Source organism: Procambarus clarkii, chromosome 45, assembly GCF_040958095.1.
Source record: "Procambarus clarkii isolate CNS0578487 chromosome 45, FALCON_Pclarkii_2.0, whole genome shotgun sequence".
Classification (NCBI taxonomy): domain Eukaryota; kingdom Metazoa; phylum Arthropoda; class Malacostraca; order Decapoda; family Cambaridae; genus Procambarus; species Procambarus clarkii.
This window is the reverse complement of record NC_091194.1, coordinates 29375256-29396995: the sequence shown is the minus strand read 5'-3', so window position 1 is coordinate 29396995 and position 21740 is coordinate 29375256. Positions and strand designations below refer to the sequence as shown.

At 44.0% G+C, this 21740-nt stretch overlaps 1 protein-coding gene across 2 annotated transcripts in view; it reads left to right on the top strand.

The window, feature by feature from the left end:
* Nucleotides 1-21740, top strand: part of LOC138349749 (extended synaptotagmin-3-like) — a 493790-nt gene that overhangs the window by 231873 nt on the left and 240177 nt on the right. For both annotated transcript variants that reach the window (XM_069300993.1, XM_069300992.1), the window contains exons 9-10: nt 11757-11799; nt 20325-20420. In XM_069300993.1, coding sequence (XP_069157094.1) covers nt 11757-11799; nt 20325-20420 — 139 coding nt within the window. The remainder of the gene's footprint in view (nt 1-11756; nt 11800-20324; nt 20421-21740) is intronic.

The window sequence follows — 21740 nt, the reverse complement described above, 5'->3', positions numbered from 1 at the left end:
CACCCCAGAAGTGACTCGAACCCATACTCCCACAACTGGTATGTACAGGGACGCCTTAATCCGCTTGACCATCACGACCGGACAAAAGGAAGTGATAGCCGAGGCTATATGAACCACTTCCCCGCCGGCACTCGGATGGTAATCTTGGGCATAGCATTTTATCAAATCACCTCATTCTTTGGGGCACACGTGAGGAACACAAATGCAAACAAGCCTGAATGGTCCCCAGGACTATATACAACTGAAAACTCACACCCCAGAAGTGACTCGAACCCATACTCCCACAACTGGTATGTACAGGGACGCCTTAATCCGCTTGACCATCACGACCGGACAAAAGGAAGTGATAGCCGAGGCTATATGAACCACTTCCCCGCCGGCACTCGGATGGTAATCTTGGGCATAGCATTTTATCAAATCACCTCATTCTTTGGGGCACACGTGAGGAACACAAATGCAAACAAGCCTGAATGGTCCCCAGGACTATATACAACTGAAAACTCACACCCCAGAAGTGACTCGAACCCATACTCCCACAACTGGTATGTACAGGGACGCCTTAATCCGCTTGACCATCACGACCGGACAAAAGGAAGTGATAGCCGAGGCTATATGAACCACTTCCCCGCCGGCACTCGGATTGTAATCTTGGGCATAGCATTTTATCAAATCACCTCATTCTTTGGGGCACACGTGAGGAACACAAATGCAAACAAGCCTGAATGGTCCCCAGGACTATATACAACTGAAAACTCACACCCCAGAAGTGACTCGAACCCATACTCCCACAACTGGTATGTACAGGGACGCCTTAATCCGCTTGACCATCACGACCGGACAAAAGGAAGTGATAGCCGAGGCTATATGAACCACTTCCCCGCCGGCACTCGGATGGTAATCTTGGGCATAGCATTTTATCAAATCACCTCATTCTTTGGGGCACACGTGAGGAACACAAATGCAAACAAGCCTGAATGGTCCCCAGGACTATATACAACTGAAAACTCACACCCCAGAAGTGACTCGAACCCATACTCCCACAACTGGTATGTACAGGGACGCCTTAATCCGCTTGACCATCACGACCGGACAAAAGGAAGTGATAGCCGAGGCTATATGAACCACTTCCCCGCCGGCACTCGGATGGTAATCTTGGGCATAGCATTTTATCAAATCACCTCATTCTTTGGGGCACACGTGAGGAACACAAATGCAAACAAGCCTGAATGGTCCCCAGGACTATATACAACTGAAAACTCACACCCCAGAAGTGACTCGAACCCATACTCCCACAACTGGTATGTACAGGGACGCCTTAATCCGCTTGACCATCACGACCGGACAAAAGGAAGTGATAGCCGAGGCTATATGAACCACTTCCCCGCCGGCACTCGGATGGTAATCTTGGGCATAGCATTTTATCAAATCACCTCATTCTTTGGGGCACACGTGAGGAACACAAATGCAAACAAGCCTGAATGGTCCCCAGGACTATATACAACTGAAAACTCACACCCCAGAAGTGACTCGAACCCATACTCCCACAACTGGTATGTACAGGGACGCCTTAATCCGCTTGACCATCACGACCGGACAAAAGGAAGTGATAGCCGAGGCTATATGAACCACTTCCCCGCCGGCACTCGGATGGTAATCTTGGGCATAGCATTTTATCAAATCACCTCATTCTTTGGGGCACACGTGAGGAACACAAATGCAAAACAAGCCTGAATGGTCCCCAGGACTATATACAACTGAAAACTCACACCCCAGAAGTGACTCGAACCCATACTCCCACAACTGGTATGTACAGGGACGCCTTAATCCGCTTGACCATCACGACCGGACAAAAGGAAGTGATAGCCGAGGCTATATGAACCACTTCCCCGCCGGCACTCGGATGGTAATCTTGGGCATAGCATTTTATCAAATCACCTCATTCTTTGGGGCACACGTGAGGAACACAAATGCAAACAAGCCTGAATGGTCCCCAGGACTATATACAACTGAAAACTCACACCCCAGAAGTGACTCGAACCCATACTCCCACAACTGGTATGTACAGGGACGCCTTAATCCGCTTGACCATCACGACCGGACAAAAGGAAGTGATAGCCGAGGCTATATGAACCACTTCCCCGCCGGCACTCGGATGGTAATCTTGGGCATAGCATTTTATCAAATCACCTCATTCTTTGGGGCACACGTGAGGAACACAAATGCAAACAAGCCTGAATGGTCCCCAGGACTATATACAACTGAAAACTCACACCCCAGAAGTGACTCGAACCCATACTCCCACAACTGGTATGTACAGGGACGCCTTAATCCGCTTGACCATCACGACCGGACAAAAGGAAGTGATAGCCGAGGCTATATGAACCACTTCCCCGCCGGCACTCGGATGGTAATCTTGGGCATAGCATTTTATCAAATCACCTCATTCTTTGGGGCACACGTGAGGAACACAAATGCAAACAAGCCTGAATGGTCCCCAGGACTATATACAACTGAAAACTCACACCCCAGAAGTGACTCGAACCCATACTCCCACAACTGGTATGTACAGGGACGCCTTAATCCGCTTGACCATCACGACCGGACAAAAGGAAGTGATAGCCGAGGCTATATGAACCACTTCCCCGCCGGCACTCGGATGGTAATCTTGGGCATAGCATTTTATCAAATCACCTCATTCTTTGGGGCACACGTGAGGAACACAAATGCAAACAAGCCTGAATGGTCCCCAGGACTATATACAACTGAAAACTCACACCCCAGAAGTGACTCGAACCCATACTCCCACAACTGGTATGTACAGGGACGCCTTAATCCGCTTGACCATCACGACCGGACAAAAGGAAGTGATAGCCGAGGCTATATGAACCACTTCCCCGCCGGCACTCGGATGGTAATCTTGGGCATAGCATTTTATCAAATCACCTCATTCTTTGGGGCACACGTGAGGAACACAAATGCAAACAAGCCTGAATGGTCCCCAGGACTATATACAACTGAAAACTCACACCCCAGAAGTGACTCGAACCCATACTCCCACAACTGGTATGTACAGGGACGCCTTAATCCGCTTGACCATCACGACCGGACAAAAGGAAGTGATAGCCGAGGCTATATGAACCACTTCCCCGCCGGCACTCGGATGGTAATCTTGGGCATAGCATTTTATCAAATCACCTCATTCTTTGGGGCACACGTGAGGAACACAAATGCAAACAAGCCTGAATGGTCCCCAGGACTATATACAACTGAAAACTCACACCCCAGAAGTGACTCGAACCCATACTCCCACAACTGGTATGTACAGGGACGCCTTAATCCGCTTGACCATCACGACCGGACAAAAGGAAGTGATAGCCGAGGCTATATGAACCACTTCCCCGCCGGCACTCGGATGGTAATCTTGGGCATAGCATTTTATCAAATCACCTCATTCTTTGGGGCACACGTGAGGAACACAAATGCAAACAAGCCTGAATGGTCCCCAGGACTATATACAACTGAAAACTCACACCCCAGAAGTGACTCGAACCCATACTCCCACAACTGGTATGTACAGGGACGCCTTAATCCGCTTGACCATCACGACCGGACAAAAGGAAGTGATAGCCGAGGCTATATGAACCACTTCCCCGCCGGCACTCGGATGGTAATCTTGGGCATAGCATTTTATCAAATCACCTCATTCTTTGGGGCACACGTGAGGAACACAAATGCAAACAAGCCTGAATGGTTCCCAGGACTATATACAACTGAAAACTCACACCCCAGAAGTGACTCGAACCCATACTCCCACAACTGGTATGTACAGGGACGCCTTAATCCGCTTGACCATCACGACCGGACAAAAGGAAGTGATAGCCGAGGCTATATGAACCACTTCCCCGCCGGCACTCGGATGGTAATCTTGGGCATAGCATTTTATCAAATCACCTCATTCTTTGGGGCACACGTGAGGAACACAAATGCAAACAAGCCTGAATGGTCCCCAGGACTATATACAACTGAAAACTCACACCCCAGAAGTGACTCGAACCCATACTCCCACAACTGGTATGTACAGGGACGCCTTAATCCGCTTGACCATCACGACCGGACAAAAGGAAGTGATAGCCGAGGCTATATGAACCACTTCCCCGCCGGCACTCGGATGGTAATCTTGGGCATAGCATTTTATCAAATCACCTCATTCTTTGGGGCACACGTGAGGAACACAAATGCAAACAAGCCTGAATGGTCCCCAGGACTATATACAACTGAAAACTCACACCCCAGAAGTGACTCGAACCCATACTCCCACAACTGGTATGTACAGGGACGCCTTAATCCGCTTGACCATCACGACCGGACAAAAGGAAGTGATAGCCGAGGCTATATGAACCACTTCCCCGCCGGCACTCGGATGGTAATCTTGGGCATAGCATTTTATCAAATCACCTCATTCTTTGGGGCACACGTGAGGAACACAAATGCAAACAAGCCTGAATGGTCCCCAGGACTATATACAACTGAAAACTCACACCCCAGAAGTGACTCGAACCCATACTCCCACAACTGGTATGTACAGGGACGCCTTAATCCGCTTGACCATCACGACCGGACAAAAGGAAGTGATAGCCGAGGCTATATGAACCACTTCCCCGCCGGCACTCGGATGGTAATCTTGGGCATAGCATTTTATCAAATCACCTCATTCTTTGGGGCACACGTGAGGAACACAAATGCAAACAAGCCTGAATGGTCCCCAGGACTATATACAACTGAAAACTCACACCCCAGAAGTGACTCGAACCCATACTCCCACAACTGGTATGTACAGGGACGCCTTAATCCGCTTGACCATCACGACCGGACAAAAGGAAGTGATAGCCGAGGCTATATGAACCACTTCCCCGCCGGCACTCGGATGGTAATCTTGGGCATAGCATTTTATCAAATCACCTCATTCTTTGGGGCACACGTGAGGAACACAAATGCAAACAAGCCTGAATGGTCCCCAGGACTATATACAACTGAAAACTCACACCCCAGAAGTGACTCGAACCCATACTCCCACAATGAGGTGATTTGATAAAATGCTATGCCCAAGATTACCATCCGAGTGCCGGCGGGGAAGTGGTTCATATAGCCTCGGCTATCACTTCCTTTTGTCCGGTCGTGATGGTCAAGCGGATTAAGGCGTCCCTGTACATACCAGTTGTGGGAGTATGGGTTCGAGTCACTTCTGGGGTGTGAGTTTTCAGTTGTATATAGTCCTGGGGACCATTCAGGCTTGTTTGCATTTGTGTTCCTCACGTGTGCCCCAAAGAATGAGGTGATTTGATAAAATGCTATGCCCAAGATTACCATCCGAGTGCCGGCGGGGAAGTGGTTCATATAGCCTCGGCTATCACTTCCTTTTGTCCGGTCGTGATGGTCAAGCGGATTAAGGCGTCCCTGTACATACCAGTTGTGGGAGTATGGGTTCGAGTCACTTCTGGGGTGTGAGTTTTCAGTTGTATATAGTCCTGGGGACCATTCAGGCTTGTTTGCATTTGTGTTCCTCACGTGTGCCCCAAAGAATGAGGTGATTTGATAAAATGCTATGCCCAAGATTACCATCCGAGTGCCGGCGGGGAAGTGGTTCATATAGCCTCGGCTATCACTTCCTTTTGTCCGGTCGTGATGGTCAAGCGGATTAAGGCGTCCCTGTACATACCAGTTGTGGGAGTATGGGTTCGAGTCACTTCTGGGGTGTGAGTTTTCAGTTGTAAATAGTCCTGGGGACCATTCAGGCTTGTTTGCATTTGTGTTCCTCACGTGTGCCCCAAAGAATGAGGTGATTTGATAAAATGCTATGCCCAAGATTACCATCCGAGTGCCGGCGGGGAAGTGGTTCATATAGCCTCGGCTATCACTTCCTTTTGTCCGGTCGTGATGGTCAAGCGGATTAAGGCGTCCCTGTACATACCAGTTGTGGGAGTATGGGTTCGAGTCACTTCTGGGGTGTGAGTTTTCAGTTGTATATAGTCCTGGGGACCATTCAGGCTTGTTTGCATTTGTGTTCCTCACGTGTGCCCCAAAGAATGAGGTGATTTTATAAAATGCTATGCCCAAGATTACCATCCGAGTGCCGGCGGGGAAGTGGTTCATATAGCCTCGGCTATCACTTCCTTTTGTCCGGTCGTGATGGTCAAGCGGATTAAGGCGTCCCTGTACATACCAGTTGTGGGAGTATGGGTTCGAGTCACTTCTGGGGTGTGAGTTTTCAGTTGTATATAGTCCTGGGGACCATTCAGGCTTGTTTGCATTTGTGTTCCTCACGTGTGCCCCAAAGAATGAGGTGATTTGATAAAATGCTATGCCCAAGATTACCATCCGAGTGCCGGCGGGGAAGTGGTTCATATAGCCTCGGCTATCACTTCCTTTTGTCCGGTCGTGATGGTCAAGCGGATTAAGGCGTCCCTGTACATACCAGTTGTGGGAGTATGGGTTCGAGTCACTTCTGGGGTGTGAGTTTTCAGTTGTATATAGTCCTGGGGACCATTCAGGCTTGTTTGCATTTGTGTTCCTCACGTGTGCCCCAAAGAATGAGGTGATTTGATAAAATGCTATGCCCAAGATTACCATCCGAGTGCCGGCGGGGAAGTGGTTCATATAGCCTCGGCTATCACTTCCTTTTGTCCGGTCGTGATGGTCAAGCGGATTAAGGCGTCCCTGTACATACCAGTTGTGGGAGTATGGGTTCGAGTCACTTCTGGGGTGTGAGTTTTCAGTTGTATATAGTCCTGGGGACCATTCAGGCTTGTTTGCATTTGTGTTCCTCACGTGTGCCCCAAAGAATGAGGTGATTTGATAAAATGCTATGCCCAAGATTACCATCCGAGTGCCGGCGGGGAAGTGGTTCATATAGCCTCGGCTATCACTTCCTTTTGTCCGGTCGTGATGGTCAAGCGGATTAAGGCGTCCCTGAACATACCAGTTGTGGGAGTATGGGTTCGAGTCACTTCTGGGGTGTGAGTTTTCAGTTGTATATAGTCCTGGGGACCATTCAGGCTTGTTTGCATTTGTGTTCCTCACGTGTGCCCCAAAGAATGAGGTGATTTGATAAAATGCAATGCCCAAGATTACCATCCGAGTGCCGGCAGGGAAGTGGTTCATATAGCCTCGGCTATCACTTCCTTTTGTCCGGTCGTGATGGTCAAGCGGATTAAGGCGTCCCTGTACATACCAGTTGTGGGAGTATGGGTTCGAGTCACTTCTGGGGTGTGAGTTTTCAGTTGTATATAGTCCTGGGGACCATTCAGGCTTGTTTGCATTTGTGTTCCTCACGTGTGCCCCAAAGAATGAGGTGATTTGATAAAATGCTATGCCCAAGATTACCATCCGAGTGCCGGCGGGGAAGTGGTTCATATAGCCTCGGCTATCACTTCCTTTTGTCCGGTCGTGATGGTCAAGCGGATTAAGGCGTCCCTGTACATACCAGTTGTGGGAGTATGGGTTCGAGTCACTTCTGGGGTGTGAGTTTTCAGTTGTATATAGTCCTGGGGACCATTCAGGCTTGTTTGCATTTGTGTTCCTCACGTGTGCCCCAAAGAATGAGGTGATTTGATAAAATGCTATGCCCAAGATTACCATCCGAGTGCCGGCGGGGAAGTGGTTCATATAGCCTCGGCTATCACTTCCTTTTGTCCGGTCGTGATGGTCAAGCGGATTAAGGCGTCCCTGTACATACCAGTTGTGGGAGTATGGGTTCGAGTCACTTCTGGGGTGTGAGTTTTCAGTTGTATATAGTCCTGGGGACCATTCAGGCTTGTTTGCATTTGTGTTCCTCACGTGTGCCCCAAAGAATGAGGTGATTTGATAAAATGCTATGCCCAAGATTACCATCCGAGTGCCGGCGGGGAAGTGGTTCATATAGCCTCGGCTATCACTTCCTTTTGTCCGGTCGTGATGGTCAAGCGGATTAAGGCGTCCCTGTACATACCAGTTGTGGGAGTATGGGTTCGAGTCACTTCTGGGGTGTGAGTTTTCAGTTGTATATAGTCCTGGGGACCATTCAGGCTTGTTTGCATTTGTGTTCCTCACGTGTGCCCCAAAGAATGAGGTGATTTTATAAAATGCTATGCCCAAGATTACCATCCGAGTGCCGGCGGGGAAGTGGTTCATATAGCCTCGGCTATCACTTCCTTTTGTCCGGTCGTGATGGTCAAGCGGATTAAGGCGTCCCTGTACATACCAGTTGTGGGAGTATGGGTTCGAGTCACTTCTGGGGTGTGAGTTTTCAGTTGTATATAGTCCTGGGGACCATTCAGGCTTGTTTGCATTTGTGTTCCTCACGTGTGCCCCAAAGAATGAGGTGATTTGATAAAATGCTATGCCCAAGATTACCATCCGAGTGCCGGCGGGGAAGTGGTTCATATAGCCTCGGCTATCACTTCCTTTTGTCCGGTCGTGATGGTCAAGCGGATTAAGGCGTCCCTGTACATACCAGTTGTGGGAGTATGGGTTCGAGTCACTTCTGGGGTGTGAGTTTTCAGTTGTATATAGTCCTGGGGACCATTCAGGCTTGTTTGCATTTGTGTTCCTCACGTGTGCCCCAAAGAATGAGGTGATTTGATAAAATGCTATGCCCAAGATTACCATCCGAGTGCCGGCGGGGAAGTGGTTCATATAGCCTCGGCTATCACTTCCTTTTGTCCGGTCGTGATGGTCAAGCGGATTAAGGCGTCCCTGTACATACCAGTTGTGGGAGTATGGGTTCGAGTCACTTCTGGGGTGTGAGTTTTCAGTTGTATATAGTCCTGGGGACCATTCAGGCTTGTTTGCATTTGTGTTCCTCACGTGTGCCCCAAAGAATGAGGTGATTTGATAAAATGCTATGCCCAAGATTACCATCCGAGTGCCGGCGGGGAAGTGGTTCATATAGCCTCGGCTATCACTTCCTTTTGTCCGGTCGTGATGGTCAAGCGGATTAAGGCGTCCCTGTACATACCAGTTGTGGGAGTATGGGTTCGAGTCACTTCTGGGGTGTGAGTTTTCAGTTGTATATAGTCCTGGGGACCATTCAGGCTTGTTTGCATTTGTGTTCCTCACGTGTGCCCCAAAGAATGAGGTGATTTGATAAAATGCTATGCCCAAGATTACCATCCGAGTGCCGGCGGGGAAGTGGTTCATATAGCCTCGGCTATCACTTCCTTTTGTCCGGTCGTGATGGTCAAGCGGATTAAGGCGTCCCTGTACATACCAGTTGTGGGAGTATGGGTTCGAGTCACTTCTGGGGTGTGAGTTTTCAGTTGTATATAGTCCTGGGGACCATTCAGGCTTGTTTGCATTTGTGTTCCTCACGTGTGCCCCAAAGAATGAGGTGATTTGATAAAATGCTATGCCCAAGATTACCATCCGAGTGCCGGCGGGGAAGTGGTTCATATAGCCTCGGCTATCACTTCCTTTTGTCCGGTCGTGATGGTCAAGCGGATTAAGGCGTCCCTGTACATACCAGTTGTGGGAGTATGGGTTCGAGTCACTTCTGGGGTGTGAGTTTTCAGTTGTATATAGTCCTGGGGACCATTCAGGCTTGTTTGCATTTGTGTTCCTCACGTGTGCCCCAAAGAATGAGGTGATTTGATAAAATGCTATGCCCAAGATTACCATCCGAGTGCCGGCGGGGAAGTGGTTCATATAGCCTCGGCTATCACTTCCTTTTGTCCGGTCGTGATGGTCAAGCGGATTAAGGCGTCCCTGTACATACCAGTTGTGGGAGTATGGGTTCGAGTCACTTCTGGGGTGTGAGTTTTCAGTTGTATATAGTCCTGGGGACCATTCAGGCTTGTTTGCATTTGTGTTCCTCACGTGTGCCCCAAAGAATGAGGTGATTTGATAAAATGCTATGCCCAAGATTACCATCCGAGTGCCGGCGGGGAAGTGGTTCATATAGCCTCGGCTATCACTTCCTTTTGTCCGGTCGTGATGGTCAAGCGGATTAAGGCGTCCCTGTACATACCAGTTGTGGGAGTATGGGTTCGAGTCACTTCTGGGGTGTGAGTTTTCAGTTGTATATAGTCCTGGGGACCATTCAGGCTTGTTTGCATTTGTGTTCCTCACGTGTGCCCCAAAGAATGAGGTGATTTGATAAAATGCTATGCCCAAGATTACCATCCGAGTGCCGGCGGGGAAGTGGTTCATATAGCCTCGGCTATCACTTCCTTTTGTCCGGTCGTGATGGTCAAGCGGATTAAGGCGTCCCTGTACATACCAGTTGTGGGAGTATGGGTTCGAGTCACTTCTGGGGTGTGAGTTTTCAGTTGTATATAGTCCTGTGGACCATTCAGGCTTGTTTGCATTTGTGTTCCTCACGTGTGCCCCAAAGAATGAGGTGATTTGATAAAATGCTATGCCCAAGATTACCATCCGAGTGCCGGCGGGGAAGTGGTTCATATAGCCTCGGCTATCACTTCCTTTTGTCCGGTCGTGATGGTCAAGCGGATTAAGGCGTCCCTGTACATACCAGTTGTGGGAGTATGGGTTCGAGTCACTTCTGGGGTGTGAGTTTTCAGTTGTATATAGTCCTGGGGACCATTCAGGCTTGTTTGCATTTGTGTTCCTCACGTGTGCCCCAAAGAATGAGGTGATTTGATAAAATGCTATGCCCAAGATTACCATCCGAGTGCCGGCGGGGAAGTGGTTCATATAGCCTCGGCTATCACTTCCTTTTGTCCGGTCGTGATGGTCAAGCGGATTAAGGCGTCCCTGTACATACCAGTTGTGGGAGTATGGGTTCGAGTCACTTCTGGGGTGTGAGTTTTCAGTTGTATATAGTCCTGGGGACCATTCAGGCTTGTTTGCATTTGTGTTCCTCACGTGTGCCCCAAAGAATGAGGTGATTTGATAAAATGCTATGCCCAAGATTACCATCCGAGTGCCGGCGGGGAAGTGGTTCATATAGCCTCGGCTATCACTTCCTTTTGTCCGGTCGTGATGGTCAAGCGGATTAAGGCGTCCCTGTACATACCAGTTGTGGGAGTATGGGTTCGAGTCACTTCTGGGGTGTGAGTTTTCAGTTGTATATAGTCCTGGGGACCATTCAGGCTTGTTTGCATTTGTGTTCCTCACGTGTGCCCCAAAGAATGAGGTGATTTGATAAAATGCTATGCCCAAGATTACCATCCGAGTGCCGGCGGGGAAGTGGTTCATATAGCCTCGGCTATCACTTCCTTTTGTCCGGTCGTGATGGTCAAGCGGATTAAGGCGTCCCTGTACATACCAGTTGTGGGAGTATGGGTTCGAGTCACTTCTGGGGTGTGAGTTTTCAGTTGTATATAGTCCTGGGGACCATTCAGGCTTGTTTGCATTTGTGTTCCTCACGTGTGCCCCAAAGAATGAGGTGATTTGATAAAATGCTATGCCCAAGATTACCATCCGAGTGCCGGCGGGGAAGTGGTTCATATAGCCTCGGCTATCACTTCCTTTTGTCCGGTCGTGATGGTCAAGCGGATTAAGGCGTCCCTGTACATACCAGTTGTGGGAGTATGGGTTCGAGTCACTTCTGGGGTGTGAGTTTTCAGTTGTATATAGTCCTGGGGACCATTCAGGCTTGTTTGCATATATATATATATATATATATATATATATATATATATATATATATATATATATATATATATATATATATATATATATATATATTTGATGGAGAGAAAGATAAAAACTTATATATAAGGAGAGAGCCAGAGATATTTGATTTTTCTTTTTCTTTTCAGGAATTGGTTGGAAGTTGAAGATATCATAACTTGGAAGCGTTTAGTAAGTCATTGAGCTGTTTGTTAACATTTGTAATAATTGTTTATTTATTATCCATGTCAAAGGTTAACAATAGGTATTTATCCTGGGAAGTCTTTCATGGTGATCATTCATTAATTATATGACTCACTTTAATGGTTTGCTTTATTCTTATTATATATTTGTATCAATATTCTTAACCCTAGGCCAAGTTTCTTTTAAAATCATCCCTTTTTATTCATACACATTATCATGTAATATGTTATATATAGATAAATTACGTTTTCACAACAGACATTCCTCTTGAAAATCTTAATTTCACAATGATGACAACAGAATTTTTGTTTAGGTTTGCTTTGTGTAAAAATATCAACGTTAATAGCATTATTAGTTTTCATTATTTAATTAGATTTTAGTGGTATTACTTATATTTTCATAAAATGTGCTGGAGGATTGATAATAGGTAACATATTAATTTTAGATGTATATCTGGAAAAGCTCGATCTTTTTAGATGTTTTTCACGTTTTTGTTTATGTAAAACTGAAAACTGAGTTGGCAACACTGAGTCATATTGCACGCTATTGCAGATTGGACGATGCAACAATCGAGTTACATTATCCGTTCTTCCTACTTGTGTTTGTTTGCTCTAACAGTTTGTATGTTCCTCCTCCATATGGTGTGTTCTAACGATAAAGCTAGATATGTTGGTAGTTCTTTTAGAAATTTCATGTTAAGGATGTTGGAGCACACCAGAGTATCTTAAGGAACTGGTCAGCCTTTATCTAAACCAATGCTCTCTGATATTTAAAATAATTCTTGGAGAGAGATTCATCCTCTCTGTGAGACTGGTTTCAAAGTTTTGGGTAATCATATTGAAGTCTTTGTTTACAATTTCGTCCTTCGTTGGATAAAAGCACCTCGTCTGTGTAAGAACTGTGCAGAGTTTATATATAAGCCCAGTTCCTTTAGTTTACCCCTTTAACGTTTAGAGTTTTATTTTTCACTTATCTATACCTAAAAGAGAGATTGGACGTCAGACACCTGGGTCTAGCCTCACCCAAATTGGAAGAATGAATGGTATGGGGTATAGGATGAACATAGGCTGTTCGGGGTCCCCAAAATTCAAAAGTGAATGGCATGCTAGTGCCACATTCAGACTCCTTCGACAATTTTTGTCACTGCCTGCCACCCACACTGCTAAATATTTTCAAAATAAATTAAAAAAAAAATCATTTTTCAAATACACCATTATACACTGATTTCGGGAAAACTAACCTAAATTTCCTGATGTTCATAATTGGCCCTTACTCCCATAAAAGAGATTGTCTTCAGAGTCAGAGGTTTCCCAAGCCACGTGCCTTTCTCAGAGTAATGGGGTGTGTATTTTATTTTGTAGTAGTTCACACTACAAAGCTCTCACCCACATATTAGACAATTATATTTTTTATAAGATAGGAAAACAGACAGATATTGGGGCAGACAAAGATAGAGACAGAGAAATACACATACAGAAACAAAGACATAGAGTCAGTGACAGAGAGGGATAAAGATTCAACCCAATCTATATTTATGGAAGTATACATGGATGGATAAAGGAAATGTTGAATGAATAGTTCGATAGATAAAATATCATCCACTCTTCCGTGGAAATAACTTTCCTTATTAAGACTACTCAATAGCTCAGTCGATAGAGCTTCTGCTGCACATACGTGTAGTCCACGATTCAAGTCTCTATAGCTCTGGTGAATGGAATGGAGATGGATAGATAGATGGATGAAAATATGGATAATTATATGGATAGATATATGGATAAATAAATAAATGGATAGACGAGAGAGGGATATTAAATTTCAGTTGATAATGGGATAAATAGATGGATAGATGAATAGATGAATCCACAGGTTGTTGGATAGAAATATGGATGGATAGATGGAAAGTTATATAGATGGACAGACAGATGAATGGATTGATTGATTGATGAATAGGTGGATGGATAGAAGGATAGATGAACAGACAGATGAATGGATTGATTGATTGCTGAATAGGTGGATGATAGAAGGAGAGATAGATGGATGATAGAAGGAGAGATAGATGGATGAAAAGACAGATATATAAATACATATATGTATATATATACATATATGGATGGATAAATTGGTAGGTAGTTGAATAAATAGTGGGGTAAATAGATGGGTGGATAGATAGTTCCATGATGATGGACACATAGATGGATAAATGGATTGATGGATGCATAAACTGATGGACAGGTGGATAGAGATATGAAAAGGTGGGATCCCCCCCCCCCTACTTTGTGTGTTGCGTGTGTTTATTTTTTTTTTTGTGGAAGCTATTGTGCATTAATCATTTATGCATTGTTTGAGACTGAAATTTGTTTCTAAATTTGACATTTTGTTTAATATAATTTATATTGTGATACTTTATAACACTTTCCTGTACCATAGTATTTTGTTTTGTATTTTTGGAATGTGTGTTTGTAATTAATATGTGTAACAAAGGATATACACCGAGAGATGTAACCTGTTTCTCTATGTGTATGTGGCGAGGGTTTACTCTGGCTGTAGATTACATCCAGAGCCGAAGTATTCTTGCTGGTTGGTCAGTATGCATTAGTTGTTCACTTGATAACATTAAATGGCTTAATAACAGGCCATGATGCCCACAGGGGATATGTACACCGATAAGTGTAAACCACTTCTCAGTGTATACTCACTGAGTTTACTTTTGTCCTGGACTATGTTGAGGATTAAAGTATTCTTGCGGGTTGGTCAATATTCAGTTGTGCTGGCTTTAGTAACCCTCCAGAGGTTGATGGGCCTTAACCTCGATCCCAAACCAAAATAATTTAGATTTACTATATTGATTGACCACTTACTAAGTCGAAATTTGGCGTTTCTCTGTTTTATGTATTTAATTTGTCATTTTCCTTATATTGCTGTCTTTTTAAATTGTTAACGTTTTGAAATTAGGTTTTTAACTTTTTTGTTAGATTTATTTTATCTGATGCTGCTAAACTTAAACAAATCTTTGCTTTATATCAACGTGTAGTTGAGAGAGTTATTTGATCCCTCTTTTGTGGTCCGCAGCTTATGGCTCATGGCTGGTCTTCTTAAATAACATTTTATTGCTTACGTTTTTGTTGCTTGCAATAGATATGCGTCAAGCTTGAAAGGTACCCAAGCCAACTTACATCAGAAAACTCTTGACCTCATGAAGGATTCAAACTCGGTCAGCCAGTACCTCCATGCCTCCTAGCGTATCCAGTACTATATCCGTTCACCCAACAGACTCTACAAAAGTACTGGAAAGTCGTCTGACTTTTAACCCCAATACCCGACAGCGCACGTGAGTATTTTGGGCACAGATATATTATCAAATTACTTCAGCATGCCGGGGCTTCATAAGTAACATTTGTGCGTGAAGATTAAATGGTCCCCAAACCATCGTGCATCAGAAAACTCTTATAGTACTGGACATGCCAAGGAACATGGTGTGTCGAAGGGGTTTGGCCTCCATGACCAAAATCTGATGTCTATTCTGATGTGCTTATTGGTTGTGGGGTGGTTCTTTATTCCTAAAACTGAAATACATCATCATAAAGCACCTACCAAGGATGCACTCCGTGGCTCAGGACACTGTTTGTGAAAGTGAGATTGGTGAGGGGGTTAGGCGCTCCACTCGAGCCCCATTCCAGATTCCCAAGATTTGGCGTTCGGCTATGTGGTTGTGTTGGAAGTTGGGAGTGTCCAACCACTCCCTGGAGGCTGACCAGGTTCAAATCCTTCAGGGGGTCAAGAGTCCAAAGAGTTTCCTGATGCGTGCTGGATTGGGGACCGTTCAATCTTGACACAAAAATGTTACTCATGCGGCCACAGCATGACGAAGTGATTTGATGATATATCTGTGGCCAAATTAGTCATGAGCGCTGTCGGGAAATTGGATTTAAAAGTCAGACGAGTTTCCAATACTTTTGTACAGTTTTTTGGTTGAGTGGATATACTACTGGACACACCAAGGGGCATAGAGGGGTCAAGAGCATATATGTTGATACCAACCGAAGAATATATAAATTAATCCAGCTACATGATGAAGAATGACGACACTAAACTTCAGCGAATCCTGAGGAACCCTTTGGAAGACCTTAAACACAAAGTGACCAAAACTATCACGGCAATCAATGAAGAGAAGTGAAGTTCACCTCACTAAACTCCAATGCGACTATGGCCTTGCGTATGCATTTTGCAGTGTTAAAACCCATAAACCAGGTAACCCACTACGCCCAATCATCAGATACCAATCCCAATTTTCCAACTTGCGAAAGACTAAACGAACGTCTACCTACATACACTCCAAGAAATGACAATCTGCAATCATCAGCAGACTTCATAAGAATAATCAAGACTACATAGCCCGAGGTAATTACTGCTTCACTGGACGTTGAATCCCAATTTACCAACGTCCCGGTCGACACCACCATAGAAATGATCCTGGACAGAGTATACAGAGACAAGAGCACCCCTAAATTAGACATACCCAAGCAACACTAGAAGAGCATTCTCGAGGCATGTACAAAGGAAGCTCCTTTTATCAGTTCGCAAGGTAACATGTATCTACAGGTAGATAGAGTATCAATGGGCTCCCCCCTAAGAGCGATATTTGCTAATTCTTACATGGGAACCGTCGAGGAAAGAGTCTTCAGTTGCAGACAAAATCCGATTGCATACTGCCGTTATGTCGATGATATATTCGTAATAGTAAAAGACCTAGAAGAACTAATTGTTCTAAAAAGCCGTCTAGAGAGAGAGTCAGGACTCCAATTTATACATGAAAATAGTAACAATGACAGTCTGCCATTCCTAGACGTGTTAAAAACAACAGTAGCAGCAGCTGTAAGTTCATGCGAATATTGCCAAGCCACGAACATAGGATTATGCCAAAACTGTAGGAGTGAGGTTAGATATTAAGCCAGTTTTCTCAACACTTATACTCGTCGAGCCCTTACCCACTGCTCTAAATGGAGCAAAGTGAATAGGACGTTAAAAAGGATAACACAAGTACTGGTGAACAATGGTTATAGTAACCATGAGGAAAACACTAACCAAGAGATACTTTAAGACGACACCTGGACCTGTAGTACAACCCAGAACCATGAACAGAAACCACAACACCTTCACTAAAATTATATTACAAATCCACCATGCACAGCGGATATAAGAAAGAGGAAAGAATAATGAAAAAAAATAATCTGTAAAAGAGTGAAAAGCACAAGTCCTCACCTAAACTTAGACATTATCATATACTATAAACAAAAGAAGGCCACTGACCTTCTCATTAGAAACAGCCGGCAGTCAACTGAGAATCCTTTGCAGCAGTCGAACATGGTAAATATTTACACCTGCTCGTATGAAGGATGTAATCTTTAATTTTAATACGTAGGTATGACAGCGAACAAGCTCACAAAGTGCTTGACATGTCATCTTCAATCAGGTGGCCGTAAAATGCATATGAGACAAGCTCATGGCATCACCTAAACAAGAGAAATGCTAAATAAAAACACTTGCATAATAGAAAAAACCTAAGATGTAAGAAGATTACTGTTGACATTATCTGACAATCTGAGTCAGAAAGAAAGTAACACACACACAAACAAAAAGAAAAACAAACAGGGAAAACAGAGTGACGGAAACAGACAGACAGGAAGACTGGGGTGAGGTAAATCTTCTTGGACTCAATTATTACCTATATATCGTTCATATGTGTGAGGCCTCCCGTTATGAAATATTATTATGGAATTTGATCCCATATACTTGCTCTGCCTCAACTATAATCAACTCCAACACATTTGATCCCATATACTTGCTCTGCCTCAACTATAATCAACTCCAACATATTTGATCCCATATACTTGCTCTGCCTCAACTATAATCAACTCCAACATATTTGATCCCATATACTTGCTCTGCCTCAACTATAATCAACTCCAACACATTTGATCCCATATACTTGCTCTGCCTCAACTATAATCAACTCCAACACATTTGATCCCATATACTTGCTCTGCCTCAACTATAATCAACTCCAACACATTTGATCCCATATACTTGCTCCGCCTCAACTATAATCAACTCCAACACATTTGATCGCATATACTTGCTCTGCCTCAACTATAATCAACTCCAACACATTTGATCCCATATACTTGCTCTGCCTCAACTATAATCAACTCCAACACATTTGATCCCATATACTTGCTCTGCCTCAACTATAATCAACTCCAACACATTTGATCCCATATACTTGCTCTGCCTCAACTATAGTCAACTCCAACACATTTGATCCCATATACTTGCTCTGCCTCAACTATAATCAACTCCAACACATTTGATCCCATATACTTGCTCTGCCTCAACTATAATCAACTCCAACACATTTGATCCCATATACTTGCTCTGCCTCAACTATAATCAACTCCAACACATTTGATCCCATATACTTGCTCTGCCTCAACTATAATCAACTCCAACACATTTGATCCCATATACTTGCTCTGCCTCAACTATAATCAACTCCAACACATTTGATCCCATATACTTGCTCTGCCTCAACTATAATCAACTCCAACACATTTGATCCCATATACTTGCTCTGCCTCAACTATAATCAACTCCAACACATTTGATCCCATATACTTGCTCTGCCTCAACTATAATCAACTCCAACACATTTGATCCCATATACTTGCTCTGCCTCAACTATAATCAACTCCAACACATTTGATCCCATATACTTGCTCTGCCTCAACTATAATCAACTCCAACACATTTGATCCCATATACTTGTTCTGCCTCAACTATAATCAACTCCAACACATTTGATCCCATATACTTGCTCTGCCTCAACTATAATCAACTCCAACACATTTGATCCCATATACTTGCTCTGCCTCAACTATAATCAACTCCAACACATTTGATCCCATATACTTGCTCTGCGTCAACTATAATCAACTCCAAGCACATTTGATCCCATATACTTGCTCTGCCTCAACTATAGTCAACTCCAACACATTTGATCCCATATACTTGCTCTGCCTCAACTATAATCAACTCCAACACATTTGATCCCATATACTTGCTCTGCCTCAACTATAATCAACTCCAACACATTTGATCCCATATACTTGCTCTGCCTCAACTATAATCAACTCCAACACATTTGATCCCATATACTTGCTCTGCCTCAACTATAATCAACTCCAACACATTTGATCCCATATACTTGCTCTGCCTCAACTATAATCAACTCCAACACATTTGATCCCATATACTTGTTCTGCCTCAACTATAATCAACTCCAACACATTTGATCCCATATACTTGCTCTGCCTCAACTATAATCAACTCCAACACATTTGATCCCATATACTTGCTCTGCCTCAACTATAATCAACTCCAACACATTTGATCCCATATACTTGCTCTGCCTCAACTATAATCAACTCCAGCACATTTGATCCCATATACTTGCTCTGCCTCAACTATAGTCAACTCCAACACATTTGATCCCATATACTTGCTCTGCCTCAACTATAATCAACTCCAACACATTTGATCCCATATACTTGCTCTGCCTCAACTATAATCAACTCCAACACATTTGATCCCATATACTTGCTCTGCCTCAACTATAATCAACTCCAACACATTTGATCCCATATACTTGCTCTGCCTCAACTATAATCAACTCCAACACATTTGATCCCATATACTTGCTCTGCCTCAACTATAATCAACTCCAACACATTTGATCCCATATACTTGCTCTGCCTCAACTATAATCAACTCCAACACATTTGATCCCATATACTTGCTCTGCCTCAACTATAATCAACTCCAACACATTTGATCCCATATACTTGCTCTGCCTCAACTATAATCAACTACAACACATTTGATCTCATATACTTGCTCTGCCTCAACTATAATCAACTCCAACACATTTGATCCCATATACTTGCTCTGCCTCAACTATAATCAACTCCAACACATTTGATCCCATATACTTGCTCTGCCTCAACTATAATCAACTCCAACACATTTGATCCCATATACTTGCTCTGCCTAAACTATAATCAACTCTAACACATTTGATCCCATATACTTGCTCTGCCTCAACTATAATCAACTCCAACACATTTGATCCTATATACTTGCTCTGCCTCAACTATAATCAACTCCAACACATTTGATCCCATATACTTGCTCTGCCTCAACTATAATCAACTCCAGCACATTTGATCCCATATACTTGCTCTGCCTCAACTATAGTCAACTCCAACACATTTGATCCCATATACTTGCTCTGCCTCAACTATAATCAACTCCAACACATTACAAATTGTCGTCCTTCGTCTGCCTATTTTCTAACTTTCTCAAAGTGTATTGCATATTCCTGTGTGCTTAAAAAGCAGTGAAGCATAGTCAAATTTTGACTTAGATTTTGATCACATGTGAGTATTCTTTTGTTTCAGAGGAAGACATTTTGTATTGAAGGCATCCCACGCACTAATTTATACATTGAAGCTACATGGCATGAACTCGTAAGCCAGGTTGGATTATTGCCAATGGTTTGTATATAATTTAAATTTTTCAAATTTAGAAGTTTTGACTTATATATTATTAATAGATCCGCTGTGACCTGAAGCCATTCACAGGAATTATCCTCAGTACATTCTCTGAAGCATATCATATTTCTTCTCTAACTAAACCCTCTCATGAAATTGTCCAGTAGCCACAAATATTAAACTTGTCCCAAAATTCCTAAAGAATTCCTGTCCCAAAGTCTGCCTGTGAAGTGGCAGTGACAGAATTCGACGTACCCGGGACTGGCTAGAGGAAGAGATGACCGACAGTGAGGTGCTACGGAGGAGTGTAACCAGCGAGTTGCAAGAAGCTCCTGCCAGGGGTTCGCTACCCTTGTATTTGCTCGTGAAGAGGCCCAGCAGCGCGAGGCTGATGTTCTCTGCCAGCTCTAGGCTGGAGAGTGATTGTGGGCGAGCACGGAGGGCACCTAGTGAGACTGTGTTTTGGCTGGCCCGTGTCCAGGGTAGACTCGTTGGTGTTTCCCAGTACTGGTTGAGGACGGTACTGTGTGTTGAGGAAACACGGTAGCTGACAAGACTGCATCGATCTAGCATTGAATAGCGCTTAGTGTCCTAAGAGAGAGACACTTGTGTACATATTAAGTGTAGAAATACTTCTTCTAGGGTTATAAATGAGGTGATGGGAAAGTGATTTTATATGAATATATTGATAATTAATGGAGTGTAGTATTCAATGCACCTTCCCCAGTGTGTTTTACTTGCATTACCGAGATCACACCTTGAAAGCCACTACTAACTTGGGGCCGGATACCAGAACTTTAGTACCACCAGAAAATAACCCGGTTGTGACCCATTGTGGCCGTAACAGAAGGACTGGAGGACAGGGAAGGTTGCTGTGGCTCTGCAATGCACATGCGTTCCTGAGCCACAGCAACGCGTAGCCGGGTACTGCTAGTCTATATAAATAAAAATGGAAATGTTTTGTTCAAAATCGCTAATCTCCGAATATTCTTGACCGATTGCTTTGAAATTTACAAAGTTTCGTTCGCATCCGGTCAGGTTTTTATGTGCATTCTATATAGATGTCACGTCTGTGACGGTAACAAAACATGCTTTTTCTGAAAACTATGTGTTTCATGTGAGGGAAATCCTTACCGATTGCTTTGAAATTTTGACAACGTTGCATTCGAATAGGCGCGTCATTTTATATGCCTACTATATATGTGCCTGACCTGTGACAGGAAAAAAACATGTTTTTTTTTTAAACAGCGCCATCTGCACATAATGGCAACATGCACACTATACTAAATATATCACAGATTCAATGTCAATGTTCCCGATTGC